Source organism: Corvus hawaiiensis, chromosome 5 (assembly GCF_020740725.1).
Source record: "Corvus hawaiiensis isolate bCorHaw1 chromosome 5, bCorHaw1.pri.cur, whole genome shotgun sequence".
Lineage (NCBI taxonomy): Eukaryota > Metazoa > Chordata > Aves > Passeriformes > Corvidae > Corvus > Corvus hawaiiensis.
This window is the reverse complement of record NC_063217.1, coordinates 2,464,937-2,488,367: the sequence shown is the minus strand read 5'-3', so window position 1 is coordinate 2,488,367 and position 23,431 is coordinate 2,464,937. Positions and strand designations below refer to the sequence as shown.

Sequence of the window (23,431 nt, the reverse complement as noted above, 5' to 3'; positions counted from 1 at the left end):
AACTGGGATGTGGGTGCTGTGCCAGGATCCTGTGCTGGGATGAGGATCCCACACTGGAATGTGGGTGCTGGGCCAGGATCCTGGACTGGGATCAGGGTGTTATGCCAGGATCCAGCACCCAACCAAGGAGGGGGGTGTGTCCCTCTTCCCTCTTGTGTCCCCCCCGTCCCTGGAGCCTCTCCTGACGTTCCCTTTTTATGCCAGGAAATGGGATTTTGGGGAGCTGGAGGAGTCTCCGGGTCCCCCTCGACCATGAAGGTGGTCGGGGTGGCCCCGGGGACATTCCCAGCTCAGTGTCTGGCCCGCCCCATCCGCACACGGCCCCCGTCCCAAAGCCTCTCCCATCGTTCCCTTATTTGGGCACCGCGACTGGAAAATCCCAAACCCCCAGGGAGGAAAAAAATGCTGGAAAATGGGATCTTGGGCCCAGTGACACGCCCAGCCCCGTGTGTGGCGAGCCGGGTCACCCCCTGTCCCAGCGCCACTGGTGTGACTGGCATTACTGGTGTCACTGGTCTCACTGCTGTTACTGGTGTCTATGGTGCCATTTGGGTTGTTGGTGTCACTGGCATTACTGGTGTCACTGGTCTCACTGGTGTTACTGGTTTTGCTGGTACCACTGGTGTCACTGGTTTTATTGGTGTCACTGGTGTTACAGGCTTTGCTGTCACTGCTGGTGTCACTGGTTTTACTGGTGTCACTGGTTTTACTGGTGTCACTGGTGTTACAGGCTTTGCTGTCACTGCTGGTGTCACTGGTTTTACTGGTGTCACTGGTTTTACTGGTGTCACTGGTGTTACAGGCTTTGCTGTCACTGCTGGTGTCACTAGTTTTACTGGTGTCACTGGTGTTACTGGTTTTGCTGTCACTGCTGGTGTCACGGGTTTTATTGGTTTCAATGCTGTCATTGCTGTCACTGTTGTCGCTGCTGTCACTGCTGTCGCTGCTGTCGCTGGTTGTGCTGGTGTAACCGGTGTTGCTGGTTTTACCGGTGCCACTGGGGTTATTGGTGTCGCCGGTTTCACTGGTGTCACTGATGTCACTGGCGTCACAGGTGTCACAGGTGTCACAGGTGTCGCTGGTGTCGCTGGTGTCACAGGTGTCGCTGCTGTCACTGCTGCCGCTGCTGTCACTGCTGCCACATGTGTCGCTACTGTCCCTGCTGTCACTGCTGCCGCTGATGTCACAGGTGTCGCTGCTGTCGCTGCTGTCACAGATGTCGCAGGTGTCGCTGCTGTCGCTGCTGTCCCTGCTGTCGCTGCTGTCACAGATGTCGCAGGTGTCGCTTCTGTCGCTGGTGTCACTGCTGTCGCTTCTGTCACTGCTGTCACAGATGTCACTGGTGTCACTGGTGTCACAGATGTCACAGATGTCACAGATGTCACACATGTCACTGCTGTCGCTGCTGTCGCCGCTGTCGCCGCTGTCGCGACCCGCCCCCCCCGCCCTCCCCCTCCCGTGGGCGTGTCCCTCTGACCCCGCCCCGTGGGCGTGGCCTTTGCCCGGGGGTGGGCGGGGCCCTGAGGGGGCCGTGCCGTCACGTGGCGGCGCGGCGCCCCCTGGCGGCGCTCCTTTGTCCGCGCGCGGGGCGGGGCGGCGGGGGGCGTGGCCTGGAGGGCGGGGCCGCGCGGGATTGGCGGGGCGGGGCGGGGCGGGGCGGGGCGTGCCGCGGCGGCGCGCGCTGATTGGCTGCGGGGCGGGGCGGGCCGGGCGGGGCGGGGGTCGGTAACGGGCCGGGCCCGGGTTCGGGTCCGGGCGGGGGGCGCTGAGCGGGGCCGCTCCGTTGCCCGGGGCCCCCCCCCGCGCCCCCATGGACCCCGACGTGGACTACGAGCGCCCCAACGTCGAGACCATCAAGTGCGTCGTGGTGGGCGACAACGCGGTGGGCAAGACGCGGCTGATCTGCGCCCGCGCCTGCAACGCCACGCTGAGCCAGTACCGGCTGCTGGCCACGCACGTGCCCACCGTGTGGGCCATCGACCAGTACCGCGTCTGCCAGGAGGTGAGGGCGGGGGGCACCGCCGGGCACCGCCGGACAGCGGGAGGGGGACAGCGGGAGGGGGGTTACCGGGGGACACCGGGCACCGGGCATCGCTAGGCACTGAGGGGCATCGGGGCGGGGTGGGGGGGGACAACAGAGTGTACCCGGTACCAGAAGGGACACCGAGGGGGGCCCCGGGAGGGGGTAGCGGGGCCACACCAGGGTGGTACTGGTGGTACCGGGCAGGGCGGTCGGTGATGGTGCCGTTCCCGGTGCCACTCCCGGTGCCGGCAGGTGCTGGAGCGCTCCCGGGATGTGGTGGACGAGGTCAGCGTCTCCCTGCGCCTCTGGGACACCTTCGGGGACCACCACAAGGACCGGCGCTTCGCCTATGGCAGGTGAGACCGCGACCCGCTACCAGAACCCCACCCCCTACCACCATCACCCTGACCCCCGCCACCGGCACCCCCGAGACCCCCAAACCCCATCACCGGCAGCCCAGCCCAGCCCCCACCACCAGCACCCCCACCCCAAGCCCTGCCCATCCCGGGACGCGCGGAGCCAAAGGAGCCCCTTGGGCTCCTGCCAGCGCCCAGAGAGCAGCTCTGGCACCCCAAACCCTCGGGGAGGGGCGGGGCTGCCCCCATTCCCGGCCGGGGACGGCTTTGGGGGCACCCTGACCCCAACACTGCACCCCCCCGAAGCCCCCGCCCCGAGCAGGCACCCCGGCTGCTCGTGGCCCCTCCGGAGTTGTGGGTGGGGGGCGGCCCCGGGGGGGCTGTTGTGGTGCGGGAAACTTCCCCGGGGGCGCTGGCCTGGGCGCAGGAGGGGCCCCCCAGACCTCCCCTGGCCCCCCGGTTGTAAACAGCCGGTCTCTGTGGCCGCCAGCACGTCCGGGCTCTTATCGCCGCCGCCCCGCGCCAGCCCCGCGGCACCTCTAATCTCCCCGCGGCACGGCGGGGGCCCCGCCAGTGGGGACACCCCAGCAATGGGGGGGCAGGGGGGGCCGGATCCCCACGGCCCGCGGTGGCCCCGGGGCTGGCCGGGGGCCCCGGGGGGGCCGGTGGCGGCTATCTTGGTCTGGGACACGGGCCCGGCTCCAGCGGCGCCTCCCGGTCACGTCCCGTCCCGGCACGGACTAAAAACAACCCGGGCCCGGGGCCACGCGGCTGCTCCGGGGACTTGGGGGTGCTGGCACCCACCGTGTGTCCCCTGGCACCCCCACCATGTCCCCTGGCACCTCACGCCCCCTGAGCCAGGGCTGGGGTGGCAGTGGCCGCCCCACGGTGGGCGCAGGGATAGCGGGCATGGTCTGTCCCTGGTGCTGGGGACTGGCACCCGCCCAGCCGACCCCGCCGTGGGTCCATGGGTCACCCTGGCCGTGGGCATCCTGGGGGTCTGGGGGGCTCCTGGGAGTCCATGGGGCTCCCATAGTCAGGAGGCTTCCAGGTGCTTGTGAAGCTCCCAGGGGGTCTCTGGTGCTCCCATGACCGTGGGACTCCGGGAGTTGTGGGGCTCCTGGGGGTCTGGGGGCTCTCAGGGTGTCGTGGGAGGTAGTGACAGGCATCCTGGGACCGGGCTGGGACCCGGGTGCCACCTGAGCAGGGCGTGTTTGGTGACACGGAGTGACAGCGGGGCGGCACCGGGGCAGCGCTGCCCTCCCGCTCCTGCTGCTCCCTCCAGGTCGGACGTGGTGGTGCTCTGCTTCTCGCTGGCGAACCCCAACTCGCTGCGGCACGTGAAGACCATGTGGTACCCCGAGATCAAGCACTTCTGCCCCCGCACCCCCATCGTGCTGGTGGGCTGCCAGCTGGACCTGCGCTACGCCGACCTGGACGCCGTCAACCGCGCGCGCCGGCCGCTGGCCAAGTGAGCCCCCAAAGTGTCACCTCCCAGCCCCACGGCGACAGGGACACCCCAATGTGTCATCACCAGGACCACCCCAGTCCCATGAGAATGGGGTCCCCTCCCTCTGCTGCTCTGGGGACCCCCAGTTTTGCCACACCCGGTTAGGGTGTGTCATCCCAGCCCCCGTGACCCCGCAGGATGGGGGCCCCTCATGGGTCAGGGTCCTCTGACAGCACTTGTGGGGTAAAGCCTCTGCCCCTCTCAGTACTCCTGGGTTGGGGTCTCCCCTCCAGGCCCCCCTGGCACCCCCACAATAAGGAGGGGCCACTCTCCCAGCACCCCGTGGGATGGGGATGAGACCTCCCAGCATCCTTGGAATCAGGAGGGGCTGCCCTGGACACCCTCCTCAGCCCCTCCCCAGCTCCCCACCCTGTCCCTGCCCCCTCAGGCCCATCAAACCCTCGGACATCCTGCCGCCGGAGCGGGGGCACGAGGTGGCCCAGGAGCTGGGGGTGCCGTACTATGAGACCAGCGTGGTGGCCCAGTTCGGGGTCAAGGACGTGTTCGACAACGCCATCCGCGCCGCGCTCGTGTCCCGCCGCCACCTGCAGTTCTGGAAGTCCCACCTGCGCAAGATGCAGCGCCCGCTGCTGCAGGCGCCCTTCCTGCCCCCCAAGCCCCCCCCGCCCCTCATCCAGGTGCCCGACGCTCCCCCCGGCCTGGGGGGGGGCCCGGCTGCGCTGTTCCAGGCCCCGCTCTGTGCCGACGTCGTCTTCCAGCTGCAGGGCAGCCACTGCGTCTTTGCCCACCGCGTCTACCTGGCCACCGCCTGCTCCCGTTTCTACGACCTCTTCACGCTGGAGGGGCCACCGGAGACCCTCAGCGAGGGGGACGGGGGGACCCGTGACCTGTCATCGTGGGGCCGCGGCTTCCTGAGCCTGCGCTGGGAGCTGGTGGCCGACCCGGTGGCGGGGCGGGAGCGGCGGATGGCGGTGGTGGCCATGGACCGGGGCGTGCGGCCGGAGCCGCTCCGCGCCGTGCTGGAATATTTGTACACGGGGAAGCTGGAGCGGCCCCACGGGGACCTGCGCCAGGTGGGCGCCGTGGCCGAGCTGCTGGAGGTGTTCGACCTGCGCATGATGGTGGCCAACGAGCTCAACCAGGAGAGCTTCATGAACCAGGAGATCACCAAGGCCTTCCACGTGCGCCGCGCCAACCGCGTCAAGGAGTGCCTGGCCAAGGGCGTCTTCGCAGGTACGGGGGGTGCGGGGATGGGGGGCTGTGGGGATAGGGAGGTCACCACTGTCCCCTCCAGCTGGTGTCCCCTTCTCGTGGTGCCAGGGTGGGCACAGGGCTACGATCACCCTGAGGCCCTCCCACCGCTGAGGTCTTTGGGGTCTGGGGTTCCGGAGTCAGTCATGGGCGTGCTGCTGGGGTGGAATGACAGTTCTGGGCTGGGGTGGGCAAGGGGTGTCCAAGGGTTGCTTGTCCCTGTGGCAGTGGTGGCCGAGGGGTGGCTGTCCCTGGTCTGCAGTGGCCGAGGGGTGGCTGCCCCTGGGCTGAGGTGGCCGAGGGGTATCTGAGGGGTGGCTGTCCCCCCTGAGCTATCTCCTGACCCCAGACGTGGTGTTCCGTGTGGACGACGGGGTGGTGCCGGCGCACAAGCCGCTGCTCATCGCCGGCTGCGACTGGATGAGGGCCATGTTCCGGGGGGGCTTCCGTGAGAGCTACGCCGATGAGGTGGGGGCCGGGGGGAACCTGTGGCTCTGTGGGGCAGGGTGGGCATCTTTGGTTGGGGTCTGGGGGCTGCTCGGACCCCCTGGACCAGGGACGTGTGGATCTTGCTTCCCTCTTGCTGAGGAGAAAGTGGGGAGCTGTGCTGGGTCGGGGGGCTATTCCAGGGCTGGGCGTGCTGTGCCAGCTCAGGCACTGCCAGGAGGGGTCCCCCCTTCCCTCAACCCCCTCGGGGGGTGGCTCTGAGCCTCCCCCCCATAAATCCCCCGATCCCACAGGTGTCCCTGCCCGGCACCAACTGCGCCTGCCTCCGAGCCGTCCTCGACTTCCTCTACACGGGGGTCTTCACCCCCACGCCCGAGCTGGACGCCATGGAGCTGCTCATCCTCACGGACCGGCTGTGCCTGCCGCGGCTGCAGGCGCTCACCGGTGAGACCCCCCCCCCCCACCTCTCCCCGCAGCCCCCCCGGTACCGCGCCCCCCCTTCCGTGGCCCCTGACGTCACCTGCCAATACCCTGCCGGTGCCTCGGGGACCGATCGATCGTCCTCGTGTGTCATTCGCTGTCCTTATGTAAGGGCGGTGGGGGGAGGGCGTGCCGGCTCGGTCCCTGCTGTGTGACCCCTCCTGGCCCCCCGTGTCCCCCCGCCCCATCCCAGAGCAATACGCTGTGGACGAGCTGCTCCGAGCCTTCATGCAGCGCGTGGAGATCGACGAGCAGGTCATCATCTACCTGGAGATGACGCAGGTACGGGGGAAGGGGGGGGTGGAAGGCACGGAGACCCCCGGGGGGAAGGGGGGGAGGAAACACAGAGACCCCCAGGTGATGGGGTGACACCCCCCCCCCCAAATCCCCCTCCCCAAATTCCCCTCCCCAGTTCCACAACGCCCGGCAATTGGCCGCGTGGTGCCTGCACTACATCTGCACCAACTACAACCGCGTGTGCCGCCGCTTCCCCCGAGAGATGAAGTTCATGTCCCCAGGTACGGGGCTGGCGAGGGGCACGGGGGGCACGGGGAGGGCGTCCCCGCCGTGCCGTGACCGCCGGGATGTCCCCGCAGAGAACCAGGCGCACTTCGAGCGGCACCGCTGGCCGCCGGTGTGGTACCTGAAGGAGGAGGATCTGTACCTGCGCTCCAAGAAGGAGCGGGAGCGCGAGGAGCAGCTGCAGCGCAAGCAGCACCCCCGCAGCAAGTGGTGCTTCTGGCGGCCCTCGCCCCCCGTGTCCTGAGCAGGGGGCTCGGGGAGGGGACCCCCGCGTGGGGCTGGGGGGCTCGGGAGGGCTGGGGGTCCCTGTGCTGAGCAAGGGGTTCGGCCTCAGGATCCCCACGCTGGGCTGGGGGTCCCTGTGGTGAGTGGGGGGGTTTGGGGCTGGGGGGCTTGGCTGGGCTGGGGGTCCCTGTGCTGGGCTGAAGGTTCCTGTGCTGAGTGGGGGGGCTCAGGCTTGGGGCTCCCATTATGAGCCCTGGGACCCCCACACTTGACCGGGGGGCTCAGCTGGGCTGGGGGTCCTTGTGTTGAGTGAGGGGCTTGGGCCTGGGGCTTTTATAAAGGGCTGGGGGGCTCGGCTGGGCTGAGGGTCCCCGTGTTGAGTGGGGGGCTCAGGTCCAGGGCTCCCATACAGGGCTGGGGGTCCCTGTGCTGGGCTGAGGGGCTCAGGCTCAGGACCCCCACCCTCAACCCCAGGGATCCCACACTGAAACGGAGGGGGTGGACCCTGGGACCCCCACCCTGGGCTGCTTCACTCGGCCCTGGGACCCCGCCACTATTGAGCCAGGGGGCTTGGCCAGGGTGGGGGTCCCCCAAGGGCTTGTTTACCCCCCACCCCGGCTGTTTACAGGCTCTGCCGTATCGCAGCCCCCCCCGTCCCACCGTGCCTTGGACGTGCGGGGGGGCCGTGCTGAGCCCCCTCCCCCCCGGCAGGGCCGCCCCGCCCCGGCCAACGCTGGTGCTACCTCTGACCGAGCAGTATTTGGGGCTGGGGGTGCGCAGGGAGCGGGGGCTCTGCCGCTCCTCCTTTCTTTTTTTTGGGGGGCTCCCCACCCCCGTAGGGCTCTCTGGTGCTGTATTTTCTCCCCCCGTGGGGTGGGGGGAGGGCCAAGCTGTGAGCAGGGTGGGGTGGATGGGGGGGTGGGCGCGGGGTGGGTGTCCCTGGGTGCTTGTGTGGCTGCGAGAGCCCCCGGCTCATCTCTGTGCCTTGGACGGGCCCCCCGGCCCCGGGCTGTGTCCTGGGGGGGGATCATTGTCCCTGTCCCGGGGGTGTGACAATGTCCCTGTCCCCGGGCTGTGTCTCCCACCCCCTCACCCGGAGTAAGGGGGGGGCACCGTCCCCGCCCCCGGGCTGAACTGCACAACCGTTTTTACACTTTTTTACCCCAGGAGCACAGCAGCCCCTCCCCCCCCGCCCCGCCCCCCCCCCCGGCCTCGCCCCCCCCCCCCCCCCCCCCCCCACTTCAGCAGCGGCTGTTTTAACCTTTAATAAAGCCTTTTTTAACGGAGCCTGACTCTGCTGGCCCCCCCCAACACGTGAGACCCCCCCCAGGAAGGAGCGACGGGGGGGGGGGGGGCTTCATTCGGGTGTATTTATTGGGGGGGGTACAGAGCACATGGGGGTGGGGGGACCTCACACACTGGGGGGGACACGAGTGGGACATACAGGGTGGGGGGTCACTTATGGATGGGGCAGATCCCCGGCACGGCAGGAGGGGCTGGGGGCTTCCCCCCCGCTCAGGGCCTGTCCCAGGCTGAGCCCCCGCTGTGGCTCCAGGACTGGGCCCCCCATTTCCCCCCCGCTCCCCCCAGCCTCGCAGGGCCCTGGGAGCAGAGCCTGGGGTCACCTCAGCTCCCACGGGGGGGTTTGGGGGGGTCAGGGGCATTTAGGGGGGGGCTGGAGGGGACCTGGGGATGTCCCTGGGGTCCCGCTGCAGCTGCTGCTGATGTTTCCAGCCCCAGAGCACAGCTGGGACCTCAAACATCTGGCCAGTGGCCATGGGACTGCAGCGTCCCACCGGGATTTGGGGTCCTGCGGAGGGTTGGGATGCAGGATCCTCCAGGACCCCGTGTCTCCCCCGGCTTCCCTCCCCCTTTTTCCCCTTCCCGGTACCCGCGGCAGGCGGGTGTTGCATCCCGGGACGCTGGGCCGGGCCCGGGGCTCTCCCGGCCGGAGCAGCAGGTAGCACAGGTTCCCCGGGATCCTCCCGTCTGAGCCGGGTCTGTTCCCAGCCACGCCGCCCTCCGGGAAGGGTGGGAGGCCACGGGAGGATCCCGGAGCCGGCGGGAGCCATGGGAGGATCCTGGGGGTGGTGGAGCTGGAGCAGCTCCCAGCCCTCGGGAGGGCTTTGGGCAGGGGAGGATCCCGGCCGGGCTCCCCCCGCACATCCCCACGGAGCTCCGGGGGGGGGTCTGTGCTCACCCCTCGCCCACGGCCGCGCTGCCGGAGCATCCCGGCGTTCCCGGTGTTCCCGACATTCCCGGAGCTCCCGGCTCAGGCTGGCCCGTAGCAGAGGATCTCGCTCAGGTCGTAGCCGGTGACAGCGAAGGTGTCCCCGGCGGGGTCACAGAAGCGAGCGCCACAAACCTGCGTGTCTGTCACGCACTCGGCGTGGCAGTGCTGGATCTGCGGCGGGAGCGGATCCGTAGGGAATGCCGAGACTCCTACGGCAGCCACAGCTCCAAGGGCCACATCCCTGGCCCACGTGCCCGGTCCCCACGGAGCAGCCGTGGCTCCGAGTGCCAGGTCCGTGTCCCAAGCCCGGACTCACCTCGATGCCATCAGTGTCCGGGTCCCTGCTGAGCTGCCAGACGTGGACGAAGGAATCCTCTGCGCCCGACAGGAGCTGCCAGGGGAACAGAGGGACCGTGGGGACACCACAGAGGTGGCAGTGCCGTGGGGCAGGGTGGGACACTGGGGTGGGACATTGGGGTGGGACGCCGGGTTGGGATTTCAGGGTGGGATGTCAGGTGGGATGTCGGGGTGGGATGCAGGTTGGGATATTGAGCAGGATGTCAGCGTGGGATGCTCGGTGTGATTCCAGGTGTGATTCCACGTGGGACACCCCGTCCCCTCCGTACCTTGCCGGTGAGCGGTGCCAGGTCGAGCGCGTAGATCCAGCGGGCGTGGGCGCTCACCTGGGCACGGATCTGCCCCGACCCCGCTTCCCACAGCCGGATCTGCCCGTTCCCATAGCCCGCGGCCACGATCCCGTTCCACAGCCTCACCGAGGAGCAGGTGCAGCTGGTCACAGGGGAATGTGTCACCTCCTCTAGGGCGTCCCCCCCTCGTGTCCGACACCCTGCGGGACCCCCGGGGCTCACCCAGATCCCGGGATCTTCCCGAGCAGGGTGAACTCCTCCCCAGTACTCCACAGGCAGAGGGTCCCGGAGTCATCGGCTGTCACCAAGTCCCCGGCCCCATCCTGTGGGGAGAGATGGCTCAGGGGCATCACCGGGCAGTGTCCCCAGCTCTGGGATGGCACCTGGCACTGCCCTGGCTGCGGGGCTGCCCCAGGGGCACCAGGACAAGCTGGAACAGCTCCCGAAGCGCTGACGGATCCCGGCCGGAGCGGGGCCGGGAGCACCCGCGGGCGGCTCCGCCGGAACACGCCCGTGTTTGCCCACGCTGCCACGCCGAGGGTGGATTTCGAGGAAGGATCAGGGCACCCCTCCCTCTGCGAGGATTCCCGGCCGCTCCCGGCCCTGGGAATCTCGCTGGGGCAGCCCTGGGAACCCTCGGCACTCGCGGAGCAAAGTCCAGGGGGGTGTGTGAGAGGATGGGGACGGCGGCTGTGGGAGGTGACACAACAGCTCCGTGTCCCCGCGGTGACACGGCAGCTCGGGAACGGGTTCTGGGGGATGAATTCCTTGGGGATCCCAGAGCAAGGAAAGTTCAGTGACTCATCAGGGAAAGTGCTGAGTGGGAGGAAAGGGCTGGTGAGTCTGCAGGGACCTGCCCTGTGAGCTCCCAGTGCCTCAGGAGGTTCCAGGAGAGATGGGAGGAACTTGGGATAAGGGATGGAGTGACAGGGCAAGGGGGAATGGCTTCTCACTGGAGAAGGGGAGATTTAGATGGGACATTGGGAAGAAATTCATCCCTGTGAGGGAGGTGAGGCCCTGGCACAGGGTGCCCAGAGCAGCTGTGGCTGCCCCTGGATCCCTGGAAGTGTCCAAGGCCAGGTTGGACACTGGGGCTTGGAGCAGCCTGGGATAGTGGGAGGTGTCCCTGCCCATGGCAGGGGGTGGAATCAATGGGATTTAGGGTCCCCCACCGTCCCCCCATACCGGGGCCTGGCCCTGCTCGGCCGCGATGTCGGTGATGGGATCCCGGTGCTGCTCCAGGATCTCGCTCAGCGTCACGTTGGTCCCTTTTGGGGGGATGTCAAACACCAGCACGGCCCCAGAGGATGTCCCTGTGGGGTCAGGGGGTCAACAGGCCTGGGCCATCCCAGGGCCACTGCCTTCCCCACGTCCCAGGCCTGGCTCACCCACGCAGACGAAGCGGCCGCCGGCTGCGGCAATGCCTCGGGCGAACACGGAATGTGCTGGAAGGGAACGGGTTTGTGCCACCCATGGGCAGGGACTGACCCCCGTGACAGGAACTGGGGGTCACACCCCAATCCTGGCACGGGTTTGGGCCTGTCACGACAAGATAGCGAGGTGCCGGTGTCCAGGGAACGGAGCTGGGGAAGGGGCTGGAGCGGCTGAGGGAGCTGGGAAAGGGTGTGAAGCTCCAGGAGAGGCTGAGGGAGCTGGGAAAGGGTCTGGAGCTGCAGGAGAGGCTGAGGGAGCTGGGAAAGGGTCTGGAGCTGCAGGAGAGGCTGAGGGAGATGGGAAGGGGCTGGAGCCCCGGGAGAGGCTGAGGGAGCTGGGAAAGGGTCTGGAGCTGCAGGAGAGGCTGAGGGAGCTGGGAAAGGGGCTCAGCCTGGAGCAAAGGAGGCTCAGGGGGGACCTTGTGGCTCTGCACAAGTCCCTGACAGGAGGGGGCAGCCGGGGGGGTCGGGCTCTGCTCGCAGGGAACAGGGACAGGAGGAGAGGGAACGGCCTCAGGCTGGGCCAGGTGTTGGGATATCGGGAAAATTCCTCCTGGGAAGGGCTGTCCAGCCCTGGCAGTGGTGGAATCCCCGCCCCTGCAGGGATTTAACATCCATGTGGATGTGGCACTTGGGGACACGGGTCAGTGGTGGCCTGGGCAGTGCTGGGGGGGGTTCAGGGGTCTCTGAGGGATTCAGGGATTCACCTGCCGGGTGCTCTGGGACGTGCAGTGCGTGCCAGAAGACCATGGTGGAGCCGTCAGACTCGTACATCTGGGATGGAGGGACAGGGTGGGACACTCTGGGGGGTGACAGGGGGGCAGCAGGACCCCCAGGAGTCCCCAAGCCCCGCAGGCCTCACCTGGACCCCGCGCTGGGACGTGAGCACCAGCAGCACCCGGGATGGGAGCTCGCACCACGCGGCCTGGGAGGGACGGAGTGGGGCGGGAGTGGGGGGCACGGGCAGGACCCCACAGCCCCCTCCTGGGGCAGGACCCCCAAAACCTTCCTGCTGGAGCCCTCCAACTCCTCCTCCTGTGGCCCACACAAACCCTTCCCCTGAAGCCCCCCCCAAAACCCCCTCGTGAAGCCTCCCAAATCCTCCACCTGGAGCCCCCCCCAAAACCTTCCTCCTAGGGCAGGATCCCCCCTCATCCTCCTCCCGGAACAGGAGCCCCCAAACCCTCCTCCTGGAGCCTCCCACACCCCCCTCCTGGGGCAGGACCCCCTGGCCCCCCCCACCCCAGCCGTGTCTGACGTTCCCACAGGGGGGGCCCCCCTGGCCTCGGGGACCCCCCCAGCGTCCCACAAACCCCTCAGGGGGCTCCTTCGCCCTCCCCACGGTCTGGGCACTGCAGGGTCCCGGGGCTGCCCCCGCCCTGTTTCGGTGACAGGAGGGTGACAGAGCTGTGACACGGCCCCACCAGAGCCAGAGCCGTGCCAGGGCCGTGCCAGGGCCGTGTCCCACCCCCTGCCCGGTGCCAGGAAGAGCCAGGCGAGGCTTTCCCTGTGCTCCCTGTCCCTCACCTGTGTGAGCAGGGGGGTGCTGAGGGCCGAGCCCCCTCCCCGGGCCTGCAGCTGCCGGGGGGGCCCTTCGTTGCCCAGCAGGCTGAGGCTGGTGCCGTGCACGGTGCCGAAGGCCGGGGGCCGGGCAGGAGGGCACAGCACGGCCAGGTTGTTGTACAGGGCCGAGCTGCTGCTCCGCAGGGCCAGGCTCCGCTCCCGGCGGTACGGCCTGAGGGGGGGCACAGCGAGCCGGGGCTGCCGTGGGTCCAGAGGGGGAGTGGGGGCAGATTCAAGAGGGGCCAGGGGCGCTGATGTGGGGCTAGTGATGCATCCAGACGCGGAGGGGTAGATCCAGGGAGCCGAGGGAAGCTCCAAGGCGGTCCGGAGAGCTCCAGGGGGCGGGGGGCAGATCCGCCCCCCTCCCCTCCCAAGGGCCCCCCAGGCCCACGGCCCAAGGTTCTCTCCCAGGGACCCCACCCCAGCCCCACCTCCCCGACCCCTTCCGGAGCCCCCCGGCCTGCCCGCCCCACCCTTCCCGCCCCTTTTTCCCCCCCACCCAGTCCCCCCAGTGGCTCCCAATTTCCCCTTTCCCCCTCCCCGCTCACCCGGTGCTCGCCGCCGCCATGGAGACGCGTCGCGGCGTGATGACGTCACGAAGGGCGGCGCGCGGTGATTACGTCACGTTGCCGTGGAGTCCGGGACGCCGAAGGGGCGGGATGGCCGAGGTGGGACTGGGAGAACTGGGCGGGACTGGGGGAACTGGGAGGTGGCAGAGCGGGGCCAAGGGGGCCGGTGTTGGCTGGGAGGAGCTGGGTTATACTGGGATATACTGGGGTATACCGGGGTATACTGGAGTGAGCTGGGGGGCCGTTCTGGGGCGGGTTGGGATGTACTGGGCTATACTGGGGTGTACTGGGATGAGCTGGGGGGCCGTTCTGGGGCGGGTTGGGATGTACTGGGCTATACTGGAGTGTACTGGGATGAGCTGGGGGGCCGTTCTGGGGCGGGTTGGGGTGTACTGGGCTATACTGGAGTGTACTGGGATGAGCTGGGGGGGCCGTTCTGGGGCGGGTTGGGGTGTACTGGGCTATAGTGGAGTGTAGTGGAGTATACTGGGATGTACTGAGATGCACTGGGATGTACTGGGATGAGCTGAGGGGCCACGCTGTGGTGCGTGGGGGTGTACTGGTCTATACTGGGGCGCACTGGGCTGGTCCCGCCCAGGCAGCGGCAGCTGTGGGGGTCTCTGTTCCCGTGCAGAAAGCGAAACCCCGCGGGGCCGGCACCAAGTCGCGACGGGACAAGTCACGAACGCTCGTGCGATCGCAGCCCCGGCAGGGCAAGAAGACCTCCTCCAAAAGCCCCGGCCGGACCGCGGCCCAGCTCACCCCGCCCGACGATGGCGGGGAGTCCCCGCCCGAACCCTTGGACACCGGGCCCATCCTGGACGATCTCCTGGACCGGGTGATGAGCGAGTGCGCACTGGCGGCGGCGGCACGGCAGGTGAGAGACCCCCCCCCCCCCCAGTGATTTGGGGAGGTTGGGGGGGGCTGGGAGTCCCGGGCAGGGGTCTCAGCGCTGTCTCTGCAGCGGATGTCCTTCACGGTGTCGCGGGCGCGGGACGCCATCCTGTTTGTCGCCGAGTGGCGGTTCCAGGTGCGGGACGACGGGGAACCGGACCCTGAGGGGGACCCGGATCCCGAACGAGACGGAGTCTGGAAGGAGGATGAGGAGCCCGAAACCTGCACCTGGGACTCCTGGATAGCGGGCGTTCCCCCCATCGTGTCCCGGCCCTCGGAACAAGTGAGACGTTCCCCGACCGCCCCGGAACCCGCCCGGGCCGCGGGACGAGCCCTGTCACCCACACCGGGTCCTCTCTGTCCCCCGGCCAGGTGCCGTCCGAGGACGTCCCCGTGATAGCCGAGGCTGAAGGTCCGCCCGAGTGTCCTGGCGAGGTCCCCGACGCTGTTCCCGTCCCGACTGTCCACCCTCTGCCCACGGACCAGGTGAGACGTGCCCCGGCTACCCCTCCCTGAGACCCCCCGGGCTGACCCCCAGCAGCTCCGGGGCCATGGGACACCCGGTGTCACCAACACCGAGTCCCGTTTGTCCCCCGGGCAGGTTTACGATGCGGAGCCGCCGTGCCCGGAGCCCTCCGCAGCCGCCGAAGCTCCTCCCGCTCAGGTCCCCGACGCTGTCGCCGTCCCGCCCGTGTCAGGGCCACCCAGCCCGGAGCCGCCCATCGCTCCCCGGCCCCCCAGGAAGGGCCTCCGCCTCTCCCGGCCCCCGCGACCCCGGCCGGCCCCGCCGAGCCCGCCCCGGCCCCCGGCTCCGCTCCCGGCCAAGCCCCCGAAATCGCCAGCGCAGGGACCGCAGGGGTCCCTGGAGGCCACGGCGGAGGACGGCGGCCAAGTGCCACCGCTGCCATCCTCCTCCCGCACCCGCCTGGCATCGATCCAGCTGCTCAGACCCTCCGGCGGCAGGGGGGTGCCCAGGCTGGGTGCCCGCCGCGTTGCCGCTCGCTGGGTCGTCCCCGAGGTGAGCGTGGTGGACCTGATGACCGAGGCGGATCAGATGCGGCCGGGAGCCTCGCGGGTCCGGCTACCCCCGTCGGGGTCCCGGCAGGTCCTCCCGGGACCCGGGCGGCCGCCCAGGGCCGAGCCGCAGCTGTGTCACCCCTGGCTGGCCTCGGCTCGGCTGGCGCCCGGTGTCACCGTGCGCTGGGGCGGCAGCGAGCGGCGCGGGCCGGCCGTGGAGGGGCGCGACCGTCAGGGGGACGGGGAGCAGAAGGAGGAGGCGGCGGTGAGGAGAGCTGAGCAGCAGCTGAAGCCCATCCTCCCCTACCCGGAGTGCCGGATGTCAGAGCACGAATGAGAGAAGCACCTGGAAAACCCGCTGGGAATGCGGCAGCTCCGGGGGCTGTCGCTCTCGGGGGATGTCTCAGCTCCGGGGGGTTCCTCCTCCACCGGCGCCGGGGCTGGCACCGGGCACGGCACCGCGCGGCGCCCCCGGAGCTCGGGGCTCTTTGCCAGCGCTGCTGAAGAAAACAAGCAAATAAAAACCCCTAAAATGAGTTTTCCCCACTCGGCCGGGGAGCCGGCGGTGCCACCGGAGCCGGACCGGGAGCACCGGGCGCTGCACCCGTGGTGCCACCAGCCCCCGAACCCACACGTGGCTCGTCCCCGCAGCGCCTTTGTCCCCAAATGAGGAGTAAGGGGGATGTAACGGGGTGACACGTGTGGCTTCGCCCCGTGAGCTCCGGCGGGACCGGGCGGGCAGAGGCTGCCCGGAGCCTCCTCTGCCTTCCCGGGAGCTCCGGGGTCCCTCGCCTCCGGGACTGTCCCCGCCTGCTGCGCCACTCCTGAAGGTCCCTGCTCCCACAGGGACGTGCTCCAGCTCCGGACCACCCGTGTCCGAGTGTCCCCGCACTGCAGGATGGGGACTTTGGGGGGCACAGGGGGCATCGCCCCTCCTGTAGCCGTGCCGGGGTTGCAGGGAGTCCGCAGCGGCGCGGGCGAGCAGCCCTGGGGTGGCACCGGGGACACCGGAGTGACACAGGGAGCTTTACACGTGCCCCGGTCACTCCCTGAGTTATAGTTATAGAGTTCCTCATTAGCATATGAGGAGTGAGCGTGGTTTTCAGCTCATTAGCATGAGCTGTGACAGCGGGTGCGGTTTTCAGTTCCGTTTTAGCGTGAGGCGAGGCCTTAGGCGCGGCTTTCGGTTCTCATTGGCATAAAATGATGGAGTAGGCGTGGTTTTCAGTCCCTAATTAGCGTGAGAGTGTTTTCACCATCGCGCGCTTGGGTCTTAATTCAGTGTTGGTCGAGGGTCTGCTCTGGCGGTTCTACAAGACGAGTGCCCCCCAAATCAACAGCCCTATTTGTGACCCCACTTCTTGCGCTGCTGCAATGACTCCTTTGTTGCTCAACACCACAAAGGAACATTGGGGCGGTGTCTTGGGGTGACTTTATGATGTGTATCCCATATCGCTGCCCTATGCCCAGAAATTAATTCTTGTGCCTTTCTATGCCTTTCGACTGAGCCTGAGAGGGGGAAGGAAAAACTGAGCAAAACTTCCTCAAAGCAGTTTGCAGCTTGTTCAAGGTCACATAGAGATAGGGACTTTTTTTCCAGCTGCGGCAGGGGAGCGAGGAAGCATCCGGCTTGCTGCTTCCCAGTCAGCTTTTGGCCAGTTGTTTCAGCTTCTTTTTCTCCGGAGAGAGACTGAGAGTTGAAATTTTTTTCCCTTCCCTGGAATTTCGGATTTTCTTCCTTTTCCACTGGACTGCTTCAGTATTAGAACACATCAGGAGGACTTTCCACCGGGCACAGAGGGCCTGGCCCTGGCCCAAGCCCCAGCTCCGAGGAGACCAAAGGGAGGACTAACGCTTTCCCAGGTTTTTTCTCCACAGAGAGAGATTTTTATTATTTAACATTATTTTCCTTTCCCCGTGTGTTTGGTAAATAAATAGTTTTATCTCTTTCACTTTCCTTTGAGGAAAATTTATTTTCCCCGAACCTAGTGGGGGACGGGTGGTGACCTGCGTTCTCTCAGAAGATATCTTTCTAAATTTGGCCAAACCGGTACAGGCGGAAAGTTTTCGGTCCACACCCAAGAAGTGGTTCCTTTGCGATTGGTGCAGAGGCACTGGTGTGGTTTTACACGGCTTAACGTGCAGGGCTTGTTAACAGCACTGCTGGAAACGTCATCGCTGTCGCTCGCTGGCAGGGTGGCACAGGGGACAGTGGGGTGGCATAGGGGGCATGTGGCTCACCCTCCTTCCTGCCCCAGCCACTCTGCCGTCCCTCCTCAGCTCCCAGCAGCTCACGGAGCAAAGGGACTCATGCCGTGCCTTGCTGCCGGCCGGGCAAAGGTCCTGCTTAGGTAACCTTTGTCCCCAGCCACATCCCGCACCCAGCCATGGAGCTGCTGGGCACCCTGAGCCCCCCGTGGTGGCTCCTGCTGCTCCTGCTCCTGGGGCTGCTGCTCTGGGCCATGTGCAGAAGCCCCTGGGACCCCCGCAAGTGTCCCACCGACCTGACAGGCAAGACAGTGATCGTCACCGGAGCCAACAGCGGTGAGCAGGGACGGATGGCAGGGACATGTGCAGGTGATGGCGTGACGGCTGTGGGCACATGGGTGTGTCCCTTTGCCAGCCTTGGACCCCAGTCCCTGCTTTGGGAATGCAAATGGCTGCAGAAGCAGCTGGTGGCCTGTCCCTGGGCACCCACAATGTGCCCCTGGTGCCCCCGGTGCCCCCTGCCCACCTTCTGAGGCCGGACTCTGCCTCGGCCCTGTTAATGACTGAGAGACAAGGCCACCGTGCCACTGGCCACCACGGCCACCATGTCACACCAGGGATGGGGGTCACTGCCCACACCCGTGTCCCACTGCCGAGCATGAGGTCGGGCTGGCACCGCGAGGGACGATGGGATGCACAGGCTGGGACTGGGGTGTCCCTGTGTGCCCAGGGACAGAGTGACTCCCCATGTGCTGGGCTCCATTCCACCCCTAGTGCCCATCATGTCCTCCCGGCTGGTTTTGGCTGTGGCAGGGGCTGCCCAAACCCTGGGGACAGTGGCACGGACCCCGAGGGATCCCTCGCCAGGGGGACCTGGCTGGGATCAGCCCACACCCGCTCCGTGTTCTGCAGGCATCGGTAAGTGCGTGGCCATGGACCTGGCGCGCCGGAACGCCCGAACCATCCTGGCGTGCCGGAGCCGGGAGCGGGGCCAGGCGGCCGTGGAGGAGATCCGGGCGGCCACCGGGAACCCGGCGGTGGTGCTGCGGCTGCTGGACACCTCCTCCCTGGCCTCGGTGCGCGCCTTCGCCAGCGCCGTGCTGCGCGAGGAGTCGCGGCTGGACGTGCTGGTGAACAACGCCGGTGTCACCGGTATGTGCCAGGCCAGGCCCCGCAGCCCCAACAGGGCTCCAGCACCGCATCCCAATGCCCCACGGCGCTCCCCGCCCTCTTTTCTAGGGCTGCCCTTCGCCATCACATCGGAGGGGTTGGAGGAAACCTTCGCCACCAACTACCTGGGCCCGTTCCTGCTCACCAACCTGCTCCTGGGTGAGCGCAGCGGCTGGGGGACTTGGGGGAGCTCTCGGGACCCCTCCCTGCTCACCTCTTGTTCCGCACAGACCTCCTGAAGGCCTCAGCGCCCGCCCGGGTGGTCAACGTGTCATCGTTCCGGCACAGCGTGGGCACGGCTGACAGCGGGTACCTGACGGGGCAGCGGCGCCCGGGCGGCTACGACGCCGCCTACGACAGCACGAAGCTGATGAACGTGCTCTTCACCGCCGAGCTGGCGCGGCGCCTGCAGGGTACAGGTGGGTGCTGGACCACGCCAGGCTCAGCTGTGCCATGCGGCACCCTGGGGACATCCCCTGTCCCAACTCCCTGTGCTCCCTTGCCAGATCCCAGGAGCTGCCGGCAGGGCTGGGAGGGGGCTGACACGGGTTAGACACTCGCTGGGATTCCCCAAGAGTGGCAGAGCCCCGGTCTGACGCCAGGCTGGGGGCTGCTCCTGCTGCTCCCCGAAGGATTTGGGGTCCCCGGGGTCGCCACCCTGCTAATGGTGCGGCCTGGCAGGGGTGACGACCAACGCGCTGAGCCCCGGCGTGGTGAGCACCAGCATCATGCGCCACTTCAGCAGAACCGTGCGGGTGCTCTTCAGCCTCCTCCGCCCCTTTATGAAGGTGAGCGGGGCCGGGTCCTGCCCGTCCCGGGGGCAGCGGGGTGGGTGGGGGGGGTGACAAACCCGCTCTCACCCCTGTCCCCCTCAGTCGGCCGAGCAGGGCGCTGCCAGCACCATCTTCTGCGCCGTCTCGGAGGAGGCCGAGGGCATCACCGGGAAATACTTCGACAGCAGCTGCCGGCTGGCGCTGCCCTCGGCGGCCGCCCGCGACGCCGCGCTGGCACGGAAGCTCTGGGAGGCATCGGAGCGGCTCACGGGGCTCACGGAGCGAGACTGAGCCACCGGGATGTCACCCCTCGGCACGGCGGCAAGGGAGACACGGATACCGCTCTGCTCCCCCCGTACCCACCCTGTGCCACCCGGCGCTGCCCGGGGGACGACACGGCGCCGGCCAGGTGTGACGGGGACACTTTTATTAAAATGCCCGGCTCCACGCACGCCGCTACTCCCAGGTGATGTCCAGGTCCAGCCGCTGCTTCCTCACGGCCTGCAGGAAGGCGTCGTAGTCGCGCCGGTGGATGTCGGGGCAGCGGGACAGGTCCAGGCGCTGCAGGGGCCCGTCGGAGCCCAGCAGCTGCCACACGGCGCCGGCCGACACGAGGCTCTCGGCCAGCGACAGCTCCCGCAGCTCCCGCAGCGCCGGCCCCGCCAGCGCCGGCTCCAGCACCGAGTCCAGCGGGAAGGGCACGGCCAGCAGGCGCAGGGTCTGCAGCTGCGGGGCCTCGCACAGCAGCGAGGCCAGCGTGGAGCTCAGCGCCGGCCTGTGCGCGGCCGGCACGGGCCCGGCCAGGGTCAGCGAGAAGCTCTGGAGCTGGGGCAGCCCGTGGGGCAGCAGGTCGGTGGCCCAGACTGGTGGCAGGGCCGGGGGTTCCTCGGGGGGCTCGGCATGGGCATGGGGGTCTGGTGGCACTTCCAGCTCGGCGCTGAAGCTCTGCAGGCCGGGGCAGCTGGCGAGCAGGGTGGGCAGAGAGAGAGGGTCCCGGCAGATGAAGCCGTGCAGGGTCAGGGTGCGCAGGAAGGTGCCCAGGCCCTGTGCCAGCGGCAGCACCTCTGCCAGCGCCCGGCCGTGCCGCCCGGCGCAGCCCAGCGTCACCCGGGACAGGCACTCCCAGTCCGGCAGCTCCCGGAGCCCTGAGGGGCCGGGACTGTCCTCCAGCCACACGCTGACCTCCTCGGCTTGGGGACACACGGCGTGGACGATGCCCAGGGCGTCCTCCTCCACCTCCTCCAGCTGCCGCAGGGGCAGCGTGAGCGGGTGTCCCTTTGGTGCAGCCCCCCGGCTCTGCGCCAGCTCCTTCAGCGAGGGGAAACCCTCAGAGTCCTTGGTGCCATCCAGCTGCCGCGTGTGGAGCAGCCGGAGCGCGTCCGGCAGGGCACTGTGTGCCAGCACCTCCAGGTGTGGCAGGGCCAGCAGCAGGAAGGCCACAGCAGCCACCATGTCCCCATCCTCGGAGTGCTCCAGGTCGCGGGCCAGCAGCACGCGGAGCGTGAGGCAGCCCGGGCTCTGTGCCAGGGGGTCGTAGCCCAGGTGCCGCAGGGCACGCGGCGTCACCTTCTTGCAGCCGGACACGTCGAGCTCCCGCAGGTGCCGGCAGCAGGAGCCCACGGCCGAGAGCACCTGGACGTTGGCCTGGGTGTGGGCCAGCCCCAGGCGGCTCAGGCGCGGCAGCCCCTCAGCCAGGTCCACCAGCACAGACGGTGAGAGCCGCCCGCAGCCCCCCAGGTCCAGCACGCTCAGGCCCTGCAGCCACATGGGGAGACACTCAGTGGGGCGGGCAGAGGGGCATGGATGTCTCTCTCATGCCCTGTCCCACAGAGGGTGGGCACCTCAAGACTCAGAGAGGGTGGCCATGGCCTATCTGCTCCTCCTGCCCCAATCCCTCAGCCCATGGACCATGGCACCCCCAGTCCCACTCGCCCCCACCCCACTGACGGTGGGCATCCCCATCCCCACGGATGGTGAGCACCCCCAGCTCTATTCCCCCTGCCCCATGACAGGTGGGCACCCGCATCCCCACAGAAGATGGCCACCTCTAGCCCGGCTTCCCCAGCCCTAATTCCCCTGCCCCATGGAGGGTGGGCATCCCCAACCCCACAGATATTGGCACCCCCCTGCCCACCTGGCAGCGCAGGACGATGAGGTGGCCCAGGGCGTTGTTGGCGAGCGCAGGGCAGGGCCGCAGGCTGAGCTGCTGCAGGTGTGGCAGCAGCAGCAGGTGCAGTGCTGCGCGCGACAGCCGCCGGCTCGTCCCCAGCAGCCTCAGCAGCTCCTGCACCAGCCCGCAGGCTGGGGGGGAAACGGGGGGTCAGCGGGGCCTGGGACCCCCACCTGCTCCCCCCACGGGGGTCCCGGTGCCCTGGCACATCCCCCACGCCTCACTCAGGTCGTTGAAGGGGCCCACGAGGAAGCGGAACTCGTACTCGTCCAGGTAGTTGTCACTGTAGTCCTTGGCCCAGAGGCTCTGCATGTGCTGGGCCAGGCTCTGCAGGCACAGCGTGGTCAGCGTGGGCACTGCCCGCTGCCGGGGCATCCCTGCACGGGGACAGGGACAGTCAGGGACAGCCACCATGGGCACTGCCCGCTGCCAGGGCATCCCTGCACGGGGACAGGGACAGTCAGGGACAGTCAGGGACAGCCACCATGGGCACTGCCCGCTGCCAGGGCATCCCTGCACGGGGACAGGGACAGTCAGGGACAGTCAGGGACAGCCACCATGGGCACTGCCCGCTGCCAGAGCATCTCTGAGACAGGGACAGTCAGGGACAGCCACCGCGGGCACCGCCACCCGTCAAAGCCCGACCTCATTTTGGGCTCATTTTCCGCCCGGTGACCTCCCGGCGCCGGTTCCGGTTTCAGTTTCACTCCGTTCCCGGCGGGAATCCCGCCGCGATCCAGGGATGAACCGGCGCCGGGCACGGCGGCTCAGCCCCTGGAACTCCCCCGGGGCATCCCAAACCTCACCCGCAGCTCCCGGTGGGCACCGGCGGCTCCGGGACGGGATCCTTCGGCTCCGGGAGTTATCCCGGTGTTCACCGGGACAGGGGACGCCTGGGCGCTGGCGCTGGCTGGTGTCCCCGGAATTCAGCAGGAAGCGAGGAGGTGAATCCTGATGGGATAATTAAAGGCCCAGCCCGACATCGAATCCCGGTTCCTGGATCCGTAACCTCGGAGCCATCCCAATGCAGCCAGTGGGGTGGGGAAGGGTAACTGGGATGGGGAGAGGCGCTGGAAACTGGAGAAAGGGAACCGGGGACCACGGAGACATGGGGACCGGGAAAAGACCCTCAGGGATTGGGAAAAGACCCCCGGGACCGCGAAAAGACCCTCCGGGATGAGGAAAAGGCCCTTTCAGGACCAGGAAGAGGACCTTGGAGACTGGGAAAAGACCCTGGGGACTGGGAAAAGACGCTCTGGGACAAAGAGGAGAGCCCTGGGGACTGGGAAGAGACCCTCTGGAACCGGGAAAATGCTCTTAGGCACTGGGAAAAAACCCCGGGGACAGGGAAAAGACCCTATAGAAAAGGAGGAGACCCCCGTGGAGTGGGAAAAGACCCCCTGGGACCGGGAAAAGACCCTCTAGGCCAGGAGGAGACCCCCGGGAACTGGGAAAAGTCCCTCCGGGAAGCAGCTCGGGCACACAACGGGAGGGAAGGAGGCGGCCGGCACGGCAATATCTCTGGAACACGAGGCAACAACCCCTGCGACCACCCCGCTGCTGACAAATCAGCGGCCGTGCCAGGTCGGGAGCACTTACCGGGGGGTTCCCAGCTGCGTCTTGTCCCGACTGATCCCGTTCCGGCCGGCTGCTTCCTCCTCCTCCTCCTCCTCATCGTCCTCCTCCTCCTCCTCCTCCCCGGGCCTGGCCCCGCCATCACTCGCCCCTCCTTCTTCCTGGCTTCACTCCGCGCATTGCGCATGCGCATGTAGCGAAGCCCCTTCCGCCCTTACTGCCCCCTCGGGCTGCCCCGTGCCGTGCCTGACGCCCAGCGCGGCCGTACGGCCGCGCTGGGCGTCAGGCACGGCACGGGGCAGCCCGAGGGGGCCCTGATGTCGGGCGGGGTTGGCGGCGCCGGGAGCGGCCGGGCCGGAGGTACCGGGAGAGGCCTGAGGGGGGTCGGGGGGTCCCGGGAATGA

At 68.2% G+C, this 23,431-nt stretch overlaps 5 protein-coding genes across 7 annotated transcripts; 3 read left to right on the top strand and 2 right to left on the bottom strand.

The window, feature by feature from the left end:
• The first annotated feature begins 1,735 nt into the window (after positions 1-1,735).
• On the top strand, positions 1,736-6,893 carry LOC125326010 (rho-related BTB domain-containing protein 2-like). The gene is made up of 9 exons (XM_048303745.1): positions 1,736-2,002; positions 2,276-2,379; positions 3,665-3,850; positions 4,278-5,083; positions 5,451-5,569; positions 5,842-5,992; positions 6,222-6,310; positions 6,441-6,546; positions 6,625-6,893. Exons 1-9 carry the CDS (start codon positions 1,811-1,813, stop codon positions 6,792-6,794), a joined length of 1,923 nt encoding a protein of 640 aa, XP_048159702.1. The 5' UTR covers positions 1,736-1,810; the 3' UTR covers positions 6,795-6,893.
• Positions 6,894-8,430: 1,537 nt separating this feature from the next.
• WDR54 (WD repeat domain 54) lies at positions 8,431-13,276 on the bottom strand. 2 transcript variants are annotated; one of them, XM_048303762.1, is made up of 10 exons: positions 13,200-13,276; positions 12,616-12,823; positions 11,951-12,013; positions 11,796-11,862; positions 11,044-11,100; positions 10,841-10,968; positions 9,878-9,978; positions 9,635-9,797; positions 9,325-9,399; positions 8,431-9,179 (listed from the first exon to the last, which is right to left on the bottom strand). In XM_048303762.1, exons 1-10 carry the CDS (start codon positions 13,217-13,219, stop codon positions 9,048-9,050), a joined length of 1,014 nt encoding a protein of 337 aa, XP_048159719.1. In that variant the 5' UTR covers positions 13,220-13,276; the 3' UTR covers positions 8,431-9,047. The 2 variants fall into 2 exon arrangements, with proteins under 2 accessions (XP_048159719.1, XP_048159718.1); XM_048303761.1 differs by having other exon boundaries at positions 12,616-12,913; positions 13,200-13,234.
• Positions 13,203-15,667, top strand: C5H2orf81 (chromosome 5 C2orf81 homolog). 2 transcript variants are annotated; one of them, XM_048303756.1, is made up of 5 exons: positions 13,203-13,319; positions 13,855-14,097; positions 14,185-14,397; positions 14,487-14,600; positions 14,716-15,667. In XM_048303756.1, exons 1-5 carry the CDS (start codon positions 13,218-13,220, stop codon positions 15,466-15,468), a joined length of 1,425 nt encoding a protein of 474 aa, XP_048159713.1. In that variant the 5' UTR covers positions 13,203-13,217; the 3' UTR covers positions 15,469-15,667. The 2 variants fall into 2 exon arrangements, with proteins under 2 accessions (XP_048159713.1, XP_048159712.1); XM_048303755.1 differs by lacking the exon at positions 13,203-13,319 and having other exon boundaries at positions 13,660-14,097.
• Positions 15,668-17,261: 1,594 nt separating this feature from the next.
• On the top strand, positions 17,262-19,733 carry LOC125326022 (retinol dehydrogenase 13-like). Its single transcript, XM_048303765.1, has 6 exons — positions 17,262-17,675; positions 18,252-18,491; positions 18,579-18,668; positions 18,740-18,928; positions 19,191-19,297; positions 19,385-19,733. The coding sequence occupies exons 1-6, from the start codon at positions 17,519-17,521 to the stop codon at positions 19,571-19,573; spliced, it is 972 nt and encodes a 323-aa protein (XP_048159722.1). The 5' UTR covers positions 17,262-17,518; the 3' UTR covers positions 19,574-19,733.
• On the bottom strand, positions 19,693-23,174 carry LOC125326018. The gene is made up of 5 exons (XM_048303757.1): positions 23,052-23,174; positions 22,259-22,371; positions 21,677-21,829; positions 21,417-21,583; positions 19,693-21,037 (listed from the first exon to the last, which is right to left on the bottom strand). Exons 3-5 carry the CDS (start codon positions 21,825-21,827, stop codon positions 19,739-19,741), a joined length of 1,617 nt encoding a protein of 538 aa, XP_048159714.1. The 5' UTR covers positions 21,828-21,829; positions 22,259-22,371; positions 23,052-23,174; the 3' UTR covers positions 19,693-19,738.
• Between the last annotated feature and the right edge of the window lie 257 nt (positions 23,175-23,431).